This window comes from Myotis brandtii, unplaced genomic scaffold (assembly GCF_000412655.1).
Source record: "Myotis brandtii unplaced genomic scaffold, ASM41265v1 scaffold105, whole genome shotgun sequence".
Taxonomy (NCBI): Eukaryota; Metazoa; Chordata; class Mammalia; order Chiroptera; family Vespertilionidae; genus Myotis; species Myotis brandtii.
In genome coordinates this window covers 5,471,981-5,487,244 of record NW_005353538.1, presented here as the reverse complement: position 1 = coordinate 5,487,244, position 15,264 = coordinate 5,471,981, and the positions used below count along the sequence as shown (strand labels likewise).

Sequence of the window (15,264 nt, the reverse complement as noted above, 5' to 3'; positions counted from 1 at the left end):
GCGCTCGCGGAGCTGTGCGCCCAGGCGAGCGAGGATCCGTGTCTGCCCAGAGCAAGAGGCACAACTTTCTAATTCAGACGGAGGCGTCATCTGGGCTGGCACCGGTCTGCCACCGCTTTACAGCTATAAAGCTCTTTCACACGCGTATCTCATTGGATGCTCTCAGCAGCCACGGGCAGCAGGGCAAGGGGTGGGCATGCTCTGGCCCAGAGGAGCACAGTGACTTGCTGAGGGCACAGGGCAAGGATGTGACAGAGCCAGGATGCCTGCGCCCCCTCTGTCTCCGCGTGGACTGGAGCCGTGTTCTGACGCTGCCCCGCCGCACATCTCCCGGCAGCTAATGAATTGCTAATATAATTTTCTAGATAATTTTATTTTCATAGCCCCACATTTTAATGTGTTTCCAAAAGCCAGCATTTATTTGCTTAATCTCCCAGTGTAATAGAATCTGCCCTGACTCATCATACATGCGGACAATCAGCTAGGCAGAAACTATAGCAAATTGGTTAATAACTCGGATCTGGTCTCGATTTTTAACTTGCTGCACCGACAGCTTTCCTGGTGTCTCCTCCACATCTCCCCTGCCCTTTCCTTTTTTCTTTTAAGATATTTTTTCATTCTTTCAGCTACTGGTGTCCAGACACAAGGCTGGGGAGAGTGCATGCGGGGCCTGCGAGCCCCCTGGTCTGTGTCTCTGGGCCTAGAGCAGTGGATCGGTGGCCAGAGGGAGCCCCACACCTTGCTGGATGTCCCAGGAAGGGGGTGGGGAGGCCCTGGGAGGGACTCTGCTGCGTTTTCTTCCTGGGTGGCGGCTGTATAATGTTAAACCTGTGACCACGGTGCAGAGCTGGCCGTCTGGGCTTCAGGTGCACTGCGCCCCGGGTCCTGCCATGCCACCTCCTGGGCGTCATTCTTTCACTCCTGTCCTTGCAGCCCCTGCCCTGGTCTGGTTCCCACCCTCCTCTAGTGGGGGCACAAAAGCCGTCAGCTCTCTCCCTGCTCCAGCCACTTGCTCGGCTGTTGGTCCCCAGCCCCCCGCCCCTGGGGTAGTTGCCCTCACATACCGGAAGGATCATGCCAGCACCCCGAGCCTTCGCGGCACTGCGTTGCCTGTAGGATAAAGTCTACTCTGTTCCCCCCACCCACCTGGTATGGCCCTCTGCCATCGGGCCCCCAGGAGCCTTCCCTGCTCTTCTCTCTCCTCGGGGCCTGTCCTCTGTCCCCACCTGCTCTGAAATTTGCTTGTGCTGTTTCCTTAGCCCGAGTCCAGTGCCCCACCTCCTAGTCCTCGCTTCTCAATACTCTTCACTTTTCAGAGCCATTGAGAAAGTCTCTCAGATCGCCTCAGAGCCTCTTGAGGCCGCCTGCCTTGTCCTCGGGGTGCTTGTTGACTGGTGTCCCCCAATAGCCTGGGTACCGTTCTCTGGTTGACCTCAGCATCTCCCTGGTCCAGGAGAGAGCCATGCCCGTGACTCGGCCCCAGCCACCCCTCCCGCCCAGGTCCTGAGCATTGCTGGGCGAGCCCTGGTCGCATGGAGCTCCTGGACCCGCGGGCTGGCGCTGGCCGCTGCTGGTGCTGCTTTGTCTTCCCGGAGAAGCCCAGGCAGACAGGTGGCAACCTCAGAGGTAGACATAGGCCCAGCCCTGTGGTTTCTGACACCAGACAGACCTCGGCATTTTTAGACCTCAGCTCTGCCTCTTTCTCCCTGTGTGGCCTTAGGCAAGTTTTTTCATCTCTGTTTTCCCAATTGTAAGAAGGGGATGCGAATGCCTGCAGTGGAGAGCAGCAAGTGTTAAATGAACCGGCAGCACAGATAGAGCGCCTCGCGCAGTGCCAGATCAGTTCCTTCCCTCTGCTCGTTGAGGCAGGAGCAAGTCCCTGCCGGCTTGTGCTGTCTCCCTGCTCAGCCTGGCCTGGTCCTGGGTGCAGGCAGCGTGAGTTGAGCATGGCTGCAGGTGCCTCGTCTCCGAGTGTCTACACAGGTGGCTGTGAGGGGTGGAGGACTACGGGGAGTGAGAGGTCTTGCCTTCCCACTAATCCATCCCAAACCAGCCATGAATGGGACGGAGGCAGGAGAACAGACCTCCTACTTGCCGTCCCCATTGGTGGACCAGGGAGGCCCCTTCCGCCCCTGGGGCTGGGTGGGCAGATGCCAGGCCTGCCCACCTTTCCCGCTCTGTCCCTCACACGGGGCTGAGCACCGGTGATATTGCCCAGATGCCATTAGAGCAGTGGTTCTCAACCTTCTGGCCCTTTAAATACAGTTCCTCATGTTGTGACCCAACCATAAAATTATTTTCGTTGCTACTTCATAACTGTAATGTTGCTACTGTTATGAATCGTAATGTAAATATCTGATATGCAGGATGGTCTTAGGCGACCCCTGTGAAAGGGTCCTTCAACCGCCAAAGGGGTCGCGACCCACAGGTTGAGAACCGCTGCCTTAGAGGGAGGTGAGCAGATGGGCCTGCTGGGGAGCTCGTGTGCTTATGGAAACAGAATCCAAAATGGTGGGCAGTGAGCCACCAGCTAGGATCCAGACGGGGGTCGTAGCTTCCTCAGGGGCTGCTGCACCCGGAGAGGCCGTGGCTCAGAGCAGCACTGGGCAGGGGCTCAAACACACAGGAAGTGGCGGCCAGTCTCGGAGGGCACCGTGGGTGCCTGCCTACCTGTGCCCCGGGTCGGCATAGGAATGGCTGGACTGCATTAAATGAAAATCTCATGTTCCTCATTAGCTTAAATCCTTTGAAAATTGCCCTTTGGTTTTGGGATGAAACCTAAGGCTCTTAATATGGTTTTCAAGACCCCACACGGCCTGGCCCTGCCTGCTGCTCTGGCTCCCCTCCCCTCTCCCTGCCTCCCAGCTGCCCCGCTCGTCTGTCTGGTCCTCCGGCCTGCGTGCTTCTCTCCAGCCTGGAGTGTTCACGCTACTATTGTGTCCTCCAGGAATGGTCTCCGCCACTCCCCCGTGTGCTGGGTGGCATCTGTGATGAGAGCAGGGGCTTTGTATCGTTTCCCATGGTGACAGCCCCAGTGCCAAAAAGAGGGTCCTGCCTGTAGAAGGCACTGAAATAGTCTTTGCTGAGTGAATGGACCCTTAAGATAGGTGCTTTAATGACTGCAGCATCGGGTCTGATAGAAGCGGCATCGGAAGGGGAAGGGGACCCCCTCCCGGCGCCGGGTGCACCGGCTCTGCCGCTCAGGAACTGCTTGGAACTCGGGACAAGCGCTTCGCTCTCGCTGCACCTCGCTTTCCTTATCTGAAGGGTGAGGATGGAGCGCCTACAGTTTAGTGATGCGATTTTAAATTAGTTACAACTGAGCAATGGCTGGCAGATGTTATCTCCGTTATTGTTATCCTCACGGAGGCCACCCTGACATCCCACCTCCTGCCCCAGACTCCGCAAAGGCCCTCTGATAGATGTGGTCTCAGTACCGTGCCTTCAACAGCACTCCATACAACTGCCAACTCCCATTTGCTACTGCGACGTGTTTTATCAATGCTTCTCTTTCTCCACTAGACTTTGGGTGTCATGGTACCGGGAGGGTGTTGATTTTGTCCCACTGGATCACATACTGGGTGCTCCATCAACGTTGCTTGTCCTGGGCTGCCTCTGGGTTCGCCCCTGAGCGCGGGGGTTGAGGGCACCAGTCCTGATGCGGGCCCTTGCACTAGCCTGGATGGGTAGAGAATGGCCTTGCGTTCAGCTTCCTGAGGCTCTCCCGGCTCTGTCTCCCGCAGGCACAGACATGGCTGTCTTCTGTCTGCTGTGCGGGAAGCGTTTCCAGGCGCAGAGCGCCCTCCAGCAGCACATGGAGGTCCACGCGGGCGTGCGCAGCTACATCTGCAGCGAGTGCAACCGCACCTTCCCCAGCCACACCGCCCTCAAGCGCCACCTGCGCTCACACACAGGTAGGCCAGCCAGGGGATGGGTGGGCCAGGGTCTCCGGGAACCAGTGTCTGGATTTACCTCCAAACACATGAAGTGGAGGTGCTGGGCAGAATTAGCCCCCAGCTCTTTGCTCAAGGATTGGGCTGGGGGTGGTTTCCACGGTACAAGTAAATGTTGATGGTTCTCCCCATCCACCTTGGGGAACTTGAGTTCTCCGTCTCTCTTTGCTCAACAGAGGGGGGTGCTCATTAGAGACGCAGTCTTGGGTCCCCCTCAGAAACTTTGATTCGTTGCATACGGGCTGAGATGCAAGACTTCAACGTTGTTAATAAATATTCCCAAGGGATTCTGAGGCAGGTGGACCCAAAACACATTTTGAGAAAAACCTACCTGCTTGGTCTCTGGTTCTCTCTGCCACACACCCCTTCGCTCTCCCTGGCCCCCACCCCGTGGACACATGTTCCCCAAGTCAGCCTTGGGCTCCGAGGGGAATGTTGCAGAAGTGGTCCCAATTGCTCCACAATAACAGAAGCCATTTCTATCCTGGGGGCTTAACCTTATTTAGGGAAGTAAACGATGAGCCATGACATGTCTCTGCCTAGCCAGTTCCAGATGCCGGGGAGGGGAGGGGCTGTCCGTCAGCGAGGCTAGACCAGGTGCCACCACACTGTAGGTTTGGGGGTGGCATGCTTGGTCCCTGAGGGCCAAGAGCGTCTGCTTCCTTGCAATCGGATCCCATCGTAAGGCGATGGGTGACTTAAATTCTTTCCTTTCTCTAAGACAAAATCGGGTCCCTGCTGACCGTACTGGATAAAGGACTGCCCACGCCTCTGCTGTGTGTGTTCTCTGCTGGGTTTGGGATGAGAGGGCAGGGCCAGGGCGACAGGCAGGCAGGCTCTATATCGGGACAGGGTGTACGTTCATGTCTGTCGGACAGGGCACAATAACTGTGCACAGACAGGTGGTTGGGCACTTTCTCTCCTCACTCCCGAGTCCTGTCACAGCCCCGGGACTACGTGTGCAGGCCAGGCCTTCCATGGCGACAGGCTCAGCGGACAAGGGAGGGGCTTTCTTTATCGTGGACTGAGTAGCCTGTCCTGCCAGCCGTGGGCATGCTCACCAAAGAGCCTGCCTGGGCCCTCGCTTCTGGATGCCACTCTGTTCAGGGGAGCATGTGGCCCGAGCATCACCACATTTGCTGGCACAGGACAGGGGGGTCCCAGAGAGTGGGCCAGGCGAGAAGGGCTCAGGCGGAAGGAATGCCGGCAGGACTGTCTCTGTCGTGCCTCATAAGCATCCCTTATAGGTCCATGCACCTTCCCGTCAACACCGCCCCCCTGCGGTCCCAAGTGGCCAGTCACCTTCAGCCACTAGCCTCCTGTGCCTGATCATCCAGCCCCACTGAGTCTACCCAGGTTACACCCAGCTCTGCTCAGGCCCCTTCAGAGAGCTCGGCTCTCAGCTGTCGCAAGCTCCTGTGTCGTTGGGGGCTCAGACCTGTGGGGAGGAGGCATCGTTTGGGAGAAGCACTTGCTTAATCTCAGAAACATGGCACCTGAGCACCGCCTGTGCACACGCACAGACTCAGTGATGGCCACCAGCGAGCCCTGTACACACAGCCACACACAGGCGGAGTGGAGCACACCCCACACAATGCCTCATTAATATTCCGTTGTTCTTGGCCCGTTTGCTGCTGGGGCCTGGTGTTTAGCATCCGCAGCTGTGTTTGGTAAGTTAGTCCAGCCGTGCTCTTGGCATTGATGGATCCCTGATTCACGCGGCTCATCATATAATAAGCTCTCAGCTGTGCTGCGTGGAGGGGCCCGAGGAGCCGTGGGGTGGGGCTGGGATGGGGCTGGGATGGGGAGGATCATGCCGGGCCTGCCGGTGCCGGGGAAACCGCAGGTGAGGGCAGGCCGCTGGGGTCACAGGTGCACTGGGCAGGCCGGAGGGGGCCCTAATTAGTCTCATTTGTCCTGTACTTAATGTCAAGCTCATTAAAGAGGCTACAGAGTTAATCAACACACCACAAATTGGATTTGGAGTTGTGCAGCCAGTTTTGTGTACATTATGGCAACACCGTCACAATTAACTCTCAGGGTAAGGATTTTGGACCAGGTCCTTGCCATGTTCCCAAAGGGGTGTGTGTGTGTGTGTGTGTGTCTTCTAAGTTTTTCTTATTCTGTTCCCTGGCTGACTCTGGAGATTTCCTATTTAAACTTACTTAACGTGTGATCCCCTTCATAATTAAATTCATAAAAATCTGATCAAACAAGCCTCTCTGTCTCCCCGTGTTTTTAAACGCGTAGGGCCCCCCTGCAGGGGACGGCACAGACGCTGGCTTCCCAGCCGGGTGGCTGTGGTGTACGCTTTAATTACCGGCTCTGGCTGAAGTCTCCCGTGGCCCTGGCTTTATTTATTTATTTATTTATTTATATCTTGATGAGGATTCTGAATCCCTGATTAAAGCTGTAATCATTGCTGATTCAGTAAGGAGGGGCAGTTGGATGTGAGACGGGCGGTATGTGAAGCGTCTGCACAGGAAGTGGCACGCGGGCATGGGCACTGACTGACCTCACCCAGCTAAGGAGGACCAGGGTCTGGTGGGCGTGCCCTCCCCTTGGGTCGGATGGGGCGGGCGGCTGGCGACAGGCAGGTGCTGAGAACCCCCCCGGGTCTGTGTGCGAGGGCTGCACTGGACCTGCTCGCTCGGGCGTGCCCCATAGGCCGGTTGTGTCCCTGAGCTTTTCCAATCCGGCTCCTCCATGGAGTTGCTCCCCTCCCCTCTGTGCCCTGGGGGCTTCTTGCAAATCTTTCACCCATGAGAGAGCTCGCCAGTGGGCAGACCGCAGCATCCACTCCCCATAGAGCCTTAAAAAACCCTTCAGAGCCATCAGAACCGATGAGAATTTATGTGGGTACAGGGGCCTGCATTCAAGAGGGGGGAGCTTGGGGTAGCGGCCTGAGGAGGGGAGAGAGAGAAGAGAGTAAAATATAATTTTAAAGAGGAAGTGAAGGCACAGGCATGCGAGTCTATAACGAGAGGGACAATTTATGCCCAGGCACGCACGCAGTTTGACATGGGGATAATGAAAAAACGTAGGTCATTGTGGATGACTTAAACCTTCAGCAGCTGAAGAAAATGTATGAAATGCAGAGGACATTACACGGTTGGCAGCCCCGCACATCTGCAGGGGGACAAGTGAAATACAGTGGGCCATCCTTTACCATAAACTGTGGTTGTTGGAGATGCAGCCCAGAGAAATTGTAATTACAGTGACAAGACGAATCAGCGATATTTAAATATTCATGAACAAAGTCTGGGGTGATCAATCTATCTTTATTGTCTGTGCCTTCGCTCCTGTAATAAATAAGTAGCTGGAGTCTTCACCTTGCAGCCCCAAAGCCCCCACTTTGGGTACAAAACGAAAAATCGTTAACCCCCACAACCCCACCCCAACCTCTCACCTTCGGGGGGACACTGGGATGCACAGAAAGGAGGCTGATGTGCGTGGATTCCAGGCGAGGAGAAGCAGTTCTCCCCGGGGTTCGAGGTTTGTGCGCCCAGCATTTCCCAGGGCCCCTCTGGGTCGTCCTCAGAGACGCACTGAGGCCACAGGGTGAATGGAGCTCCCCTTTGCCTTGATGCGCTTCCATTTAGAAGCCTGGTGGGCGTGACGGTAGAGTCAGTACAGCCTGTCACTTAGCCATCGGAGATGGTCCCATGACCAACTGGAACAGACCGGAATCTGACTCCTGACTCAGCTACTTACTAGCTCTTCGACCTTGGGGACCATGGTTAAGCATCTCTAAGCATCTCGGTTTTCTCATCTGTAAAATGAGAATAATAGTAATACCTTTCTCGTAATGTCCTTGCAGGGATTACGTGATATGAGCCATGTGAAGTTTTTCATGTCGTAGTGAGCGCTCAAAAATGTGGGCCATTTTCATCAGAAAGTGTCATAAAAATTATGCCACTGCTGCTAAAAGAACAAAATGCGGGACTTTTTTCCTCTTTGGGGACAGAGAAGAAACTGAAACCTCGTATTGCCTGGGGGGCTGGGGTGGGGACTAAAGAGAAGCTTCCAAGCAGGTGATTTTTGAGCTGGGCTTTGCAGGATGACTAGGAGTTCGCCAGGGAGAGAAGAGAAAATCAAGCGGAGAAAACAGTCATGTAAAACTGTGGAGGAGGGAAGGGGCAGAAGGCATTTTGGAATAATGTTCTCATTGTTCCCAAATTGGAGGGATTTCTTAAGGGCAGGTCCTCAGGCTGGAGTGGCTTTTGCCCCTGACCGAGAGGAAAGGAAGGGAAGGTAGCGTGAGAAGCTGAACAGCCAGGTCTCAGAGCCCCACGCCTGCTCTAGCCTCATGGGGGCCTGCTCTCTGGGGACTGCTGTTTATCTCAAGCAAATGGGCTCTCTTTCCCTGGGACTGGCCCTTGGCCCGTGGGTGCCCATTGGGCCAGTAAGGTACAGACACGTGGGAACAGGGCTCCCTGTTTATGTTCTGGGGGCCGGCAGAGGTGGGGGTCTGACCTTAAATGGCGTTTGCAGGTGGTAAAGGCAGGCACTCACCCTCCTACTGTCCCCTGAAGTGGGGGCCGGGATAGGCAAAGCCCTGAACCAGCCCCTTGTCCCCACAGGCGACCACCCGTACGAGTGTGAGTTCTGTGGCAGCTGCTTCCGGGATGAGAGCACACTCAAAAGCCACAAGCGCATCCACACGGGCGAGAAGCCCTATGAGTGCAACGGCTGTGGCAAGAAGTTCAGCCTCAAGCACCAGCTGGAGACGCACTACAGGGTGCACACAGGTACTGAGGGCCAGAGCAGCCCGGAGCGGCTCTGGAACCTGAGCGGGGTGGCGGGCAGTGGCTCCCAGAGGCGCCAGGGCTGAAGGAAAGAGTCGGGCAGGTTCTGCTAAGGGTTGTGTGCTGACCTGCGTGCCACTGCCCCTTGCAAGACTGAGGCAGGCATTGCTACTCAACCACAGCCCTTCCCGGGAGCCCAGACCGGCCCTGCGGGCAGCCCCAACCAATGGGTCCCAGATCACGCAGGATGACATCCGTCTGTGAATCCCGGATTAGGTTCCCCCAAGTAGCTGAGAGTGAAGGTTGGGATGGTTTTTTACTTGGCAGAGTAGGAATTAGAGAGCTTTGGATTAGCTTACGCTGCGGGTTGAGAAGTCATCTGTTAGAGTTAGGTTCTGAGCTTGGAGGAGCAGATATATTTAAAACACCCAAGTGTAGAATGTCTTGCCATTTCAAAGGGACTTCACGTTCCTTTTTACATAATAGAAACATGAGCTACACTTTTCCTTGGGGTCCTCAGCAGACCAGCAGAAGCGTCCCGGTGCCCAGGACTGCCAGCTGGGGGCGGTGGGTGCTGGCGCACATCCCTTCCCAACTGCAAGTTCAGTGGCCTCACCTTGGTGGCTTAGCATTGGCCATGGTGGGAGTCGTCACAGCGCGGCCATGGCAAATGCTACAGACCCAGGCTTGCACGGAACCGGTTGTTGCAGGTTCTGTCACTAGCCCACCACTGGTTGGGGGAAGGTAGCCACTCAGAAGGGCTTCCTCTGAGAATAAGACGCAGTGGAAGGTCGTCTCGCCACCTGGGGAGCCTCCTGTGATGAGAGGAGGTAGCTGCCCTTTTCAGAGGAGGGGAGAGGTGACCTCTGTGGGTGGGGAGGGTGGGCAGAGGGGACAGGAAGCAGAGGACTCGTGTTGTCATCGCTCTGCTTCTTGCATTGGCCACAGGAGAGGATGGGGTGCTCATTGCTGGCCACCAGAGTGACCCAGAGTGTCAGTCCCCAGAGGCCTGGGCCTCCTTAGCCCTTGTCGGGGATGTGGCCTGGCAGGTGGATCATTAAATGCATTGGCAGTGACTATTGTAAATAGCAGGTCGATAGTTAGATCACTTTGGCTGTTCATTACTTCATTATTTGCTGGGCCCTCTGCATGGAGGAGTATCGATAGTGAGATGGCTGGCCAGTTAATTACTGTATCGAAACGAGGTTCCCTCACTCCTCGGCTCAGCTCCAGGGGACTCCCAACAGGAGGCCGGGCACCAGCTAGCGTGGGGCCAGGCCGCCAGCTGTTCTGTCCCCCATTCCAGCCCCAGAGGGAAGGCGGGGGCCGGCGCAGGTTCTAAGAGCCCGTGATGATACGCAAGCCCAGATGCAGATGTTTGAAGGGTGAGGTCCCTCATCTCACGGCACCCCTACTCCCCACCATCTGTAGCCCCGCCCCCCGGAAGGAACTGCTGAAGGGCCATCCCCAAGGAGTTTCCGGGCCTCCCTGCCCCTGTTTCAGACCCCCATGCCCCTGCTTTGGGAGAATGAAGAAGAGGAAGGCCAGGGACTAGGGCTGTGCTGCATACCGCCACCGCGGGCTGCATGCGGCTGTTAAATCAGTGACAGGAAATACCTTGAAGACTAGTCCCCAGTCACACTGGCATATTTCAACCGCTCAGCTGCCGGGTGTGACTAGGGCTACCATCCCAGGTGCATCCACGGTGCTGGGAAGTGTGACCGGGGTGGGCGAGGGCCCCGCGTGCCCCAGGGAAGGCCCTCACAGCTCTCCCTCCTCCCGCAGGTGAGAAGCCCTTCGAGTGCAAGCTGTGCCACCAGCGCTCCCGGGACTACTCGGCCATGATCAAGCACCTGCGGACGCACAACGGCGCCTCCCCCTACCAGTGCACCATCTGCACCGAGTACTGCCCCAGCCTGTCCTCCATGCAGAAGCACATGAAGGGCCACAAGCCCGAGGAGATCCCGCCCGACTGGAGGATAGAGAAGACGTACCTGTACCTGTGCTACGTGTGAAGCCGGCCGGGCGGGGCCAGAGGAGCGGGAGCGAGAGGAGGAGTTAGAGCAGGATGAAGTCGAGGAAGGATTGTGCAAAAAATACATGTCTATACATAAGGGAAAAAAGGAAGAAAAAGGAAACCTGGTAGCTCTCTGGCCTTGAGTCTCTCTGGGGCTCCAGGTGACCAGGACGCCCCGCCAGGCCCCTTCCCGGGCCTCCGTCCTCCTCTCCTGGCTGGATTTCTGGGGTGGGGGTGGAAGGGATTTTGTTCTGCTCAGACCCTCTTTTATGTCCAGAAATGGCGTCTGGGAAGAAGGCGAAGGGTGTTCTGGTCAGAGCCCTTCTCTGCCTGCCATCCTCAGCCTCCTCAGAAGATAGAGGCTCTGGGGGCCAGGGGGGCGGCCTGCAGACGGTGGGGCCGGACGGGGTCGCTGGCTGACACTCATAGAGTGGCAGCTGGTTTGCTGGGGGCAGATTGGCGTGGGGAAGGGCGCCTCTTCCGCTCCCATCGCTCATTTCACCTGTTGCTTCCCTCTGCTCTGCCATCTGCATGTCCCTCCTGGTCTCCAGGAGCCTCAAGGCTCTTGCCCCTCCCCTAGCCTCCCCCTGCCTCCCCCTGCCTCCTGTCCTCCAGTTCAGGGAGTGCCCAGCCCCCCCCCCCCCCCCCCCCCCCCCCCCCCCCCCCCCCCCCCCCCCCCCCTTAGTGGGGAATCTGGGTCCGACCCCAGAGCCCCACTCCCACCCTTAGCCTCTGAGAACACAAAGCCAATGGAAGACCCACCCTCAGAAAGCCCTGTCCTGAGTGAGACTTGCTTCCCAGTTGGAAAAACAGCTAAATACATACGAATACATGGGTCCCACCAACACCGGACAAGGCTCCCTGCCACTCCTGGTCCCGGCCCTGGGAGAAGGAATCCGTGAAAGGGCTGCTGTCCACGCGGAAGACGTGGATGTCCTTCTCCAGGGGTGCCCTCCCCCGGAGAAGGGGGCACCTGCCAGCAGTCGGGGTGCTGGCCAAGGGGGTGCTGTTGAGTCATTCTGGGGACCTTTTAAACACCCCAGACCCGGTGAGCGCGGTGGGAAACCCAGGTCCAGAGAAGGCACAGAATTCCTGGCTCACGCCCCTCACCCGCCCCCTCCGCCCCCCAGGCCACAGGAAGAGGGGGAGTTGTTGAAAGCGCTTCGGCCTTGTGTTACTTCTGTTGTGTGTCTGGGTTCCCCTGTAGCACGTTGTGCTTGAATTACCTCAGTTTTTCGTGACCTCGTGAGCTTTTGTACCCCTGCATCTCTCTCTTTGGTTGGGGGTTGGAAGAATGGGGAGGGAGTTCTTTTCTGTTTCTTGTGTAAATTAATAGTTGGTTTAGTACCTGTTAGCTGGCCAAGGCCCCCCATCCCTGAGCGACCAGCTTCCCAGCTGGAAGGAGCTGCACAGAAGGATCGGGGCTGGGTCCCCGGAAGGTGGGTGGAGGGGGAGGTGTATTGGGGGCCTTTGGAGTCACTGTGTTGGCTCTGCCCAGAGCATGAACTCATCATGCCCAGCATCGGTTCAGGCCTAAAACGCTCTGGACACGACCCCCCCCTTTCTTATAGTTTGCTGGGTCTGGGGGCTTGTGCTATTCAGATCCTTGTGTCTGTGCGACCCCACCTCTGCGCGCATTATCATTGCCAAAATCGGTCTGTTTCCCGACTGCGAGAGATGCGCCAGTCGGGGTTCTGTTGCCCGGGGTGGGGTGTTGTTTTCTGAAAGCTACCTCTTAGGTTCGTCCGGTTCCTTTGTCCCCTCCTGCCGGTCTGCGGCGCTGCTGCCCGCTCTCCCAGCCTCCGCCCCGAGCTTAGGAAAGCACATTTGCCATGTTTGCGTTCGCTGTGGGATGGGCCCTCGGTTTCGTCTCATGCTTTATTTGTGAAAGTTATTTTCTTTCCTTTCTCTCTTGGAGAAAGTTGTGGCTGCGTTTTTATCTTAGGTTTAAAAAGTGGTTTAGGGAAGCGGTTTTGGGGAGAAGCATTGTGAGGAGAATAGGGACGTCGGAGGGATGGGCGCTGCTGGGACCACCCCCTGTCTCTTGGCCCCATCCCTCCAGTCTTGCCCACCCAATCTGAAGGCCTTAAAAACTGTGTTGGGGGTATAGCATTGGGGGGACCGTGTCGCTGGACTATTGATTGGGGTGACAAGTAGGGAGGATGCTACTTTGCAATTATAATAATGAGTTAGTGCTTGGGAAAGGAGAAGCTAAACTTGAAATCCGTGACTAGAGCAGTTTTATTTATAATGTGAAGAGGGAACTCTGGGGAGAAGCAGTCTGTAGGAATTCATTGTGCACTATGGCTTCCTCCCCCCAGTCTGGGAAGAAAGGGGGACTGGCGGGCCCCGAGATCTGTAAGTCCCAGGAGACAGTGTGTTAACAGCAAGATGTCATTGAGCTTTGGTGGGGAAGGAAAAGAAATCAAACTATTCCATAGACCTGGCTGACACCCACACTGGCCCCACCGCCCAGCAGCCAGGGTCTTCTCCCCTTTGCCTAGAAGCTGAGAGGGTGGAGCTAATCTTACAAACTGTAATATTTTGTAATGTTTGTTAGTTCCTTCGTCAGTTCTGCAGGACCTTGCCCTTCCTTTTGTAATGTGCATAGGAAAAGAAAAAGACAAAAAAAACTACCACCACCACCACCAAAACGTCCCTTTGTGTGTGTGTGTGTGTGCGTGCGTGCGTGTGTGTGCGTTTGTGTGTGTGTGTGTGTGTGCGCGCGCGTGCGTGTGCGGCGTGTGAGGTCAGGCAGCGTGGCGTCTGCTGGCGCAGCACTGGATGGTACTAAACCTCGGGAACCCCAGTAGGGGGCAGGGAGAGGGGCCGGACTGCGGTTTCTGATGGGCGCTGGGTGGGAGACCTGTGTCTTGGCCCCCACAGAGCCTCAGACACCCTGGACAGAGGCCAGCGCGCCTCCTTTTCGGCTTCCTGCTCACGGAGGTGAGAATTCCGATCTTGCCGGGGCCGTCGTGGCCAGGCCTAAGGGCAAGGTGAGGGCCGGGGATTATCTGGCAGTTTTGCTGTGTCTGGATAGAGGGGGCTTGGAGACGGGGCGGGGGGGCTGCTCCCCCCCAGGTGAGGTCTGAGTGGCTTTACTCCCCTTTCTCTCTGACATCTGGCCCTAGGCCACCTGCTGCCTTTGGCTGTGGACGGCGGACAGCCCTGCTCGCTCTGCCTTGTCCAGCGTCTCACGCTCTCCAGTCTGCAGGGTCCAGGTTGGTCACAGTCCCTCCCCTGGGTTCCCGCCCACAGGCGTGTCCCCGCTGCTTCCAGCGACACTGCCCCTCACTCTGTGCTCCTTCCCTGTCACTCCTTCACTCACTCAAAGCATTAAAATCCTATGTGTGTAGGATAGACAGATATATATAGAGAGAGATATATAGCAAGAGAGATATAAATAGTAAATATCGTTGCTGCTCTGGAGGAGGCCACGGATGTGAGGAAGGTGGGTCTGGGGTGCAGGGTGGGTAGGGGGGCTGGGGGACCCAGTGATTCAGTACAATCCAGGGATGCAATGTGGGCTTGTTTAATATTTGTGCCTGAACAGTGTTCCATGTTTAGAAAAAGGAAAAAAAAAAAAGGAAAAAAGCCTGCTGCAGTTTTCTGCAAGGTGTGTGGTGCCCTTGGGGGTGCTGCTGGCTGTGGGTGGAGACCCCGGAGGGCGAGGGCCTTCGGGCTCCCTCCTTCCGGGGAGGGAGCGGCAGGGGGCGGATCTGTGGCCGGGTCCCTGCCAGCCCAGCAGGAGTGAGAACGCGGGACGTCAGACAGAAGCAGGAAAAGCTGAGGCCGTCCGTTCATTTTCCGAGGCCTGTGGCACTGTTCTCCCGCCTCGCTTCCTCCTTTGGGGAGCTTCCCCGCGGCACCTGCCTGGATATTTCAGCAGGAAGTAAACGGCCAGGCGAACCCTTCTTGGAACCTGATGGGTGCGGGGCGGGCGGGGGGAGGGAGGGAGGCAGAGCCAGCCAGGAGGGGCCAGGAGACAGGCTGGGGAGAGGGGCACAGGCCCCACCGGCCTGTTGGCCAGCAGGCCTGCTCCCCGAGTCCCGGGTGCCCGCTCTGCAGACGGGGTACCCACCCCCTGGCGTGCGTCCTGGAACTTGTTCACACGGTGTCACGCATGACCTTTGTCAGGTGGCGGCGCCGTGGCGGGCGCCGTGACCTCCGACCCGTCTATATAAAGATAAATATATAGAGATATATATATGTATGTAAGCGAAGCACTGGGGCCCCGGCCCTGCTGGACCAAGCAAAGCCCAGCCTTCGGCGCGGGCGTGTTCTGTTGCGTTTCGTCGTTTGTTTGTTTTCGTGGCTTGTCTTTTGTCAAGTGCCGGTCCGATCGCTCTGTGTTACAGATAGTGTTTTAATTCATGGCTGTTCTAGTTCATGTCTACCTCAGCACCTCCTCTTAGCCTAATTTTAGGAGGTTGCCCAATTTTGTTTCTTCAATTATACTGGTTACTTTTTTGTACAAATCTCTCTCTCTCTCCTTCCCTCTCCCTTCCGCTGCTCCGTCCCTCTCCCCTCCCCTTTCATCTCTGTT

At 56.7% G+C, this 15,264-nt stretch overlaps 1 protein-coding gene across 2 annotated transcripts in view; it reads left to right on the top strand.

Moving 5' to 3' along the window:
• ZBTB16 (zinc finger and BTB domain containing 16) overlaps window positions 1-15,264 on the top strand; it is a 191,686-nt gene that overhangs the window by 175,915 nt on the left and 507 nt on the right. Inside the window, exons 5-8 of one of the 2 annotated variants that reach the window (XM_005856826.2) lie at window positions 3,744-3,914; window positions 8,537-8,704; window positions 10,487-10,619; window positions 11,862-11,866. In XM_005856826.2, coding sequence (XP_005856888.2) covers window positions 3,744-3,914; window positions 8,537-8,704; window positions 10,487-10,619; window positions 11,862-11,866 — 477 coding nt within the window. Of the gene's footprint in view, window positions 1-3,743; window positions 3,915-8,536; window positions 8,705-10,486; window positions 10,847-11,861; window positions 11,867-15,264 lie in introns of those variants that run through there. The other variant, XM_005856825.2, reaches the window with a different exon arrangement.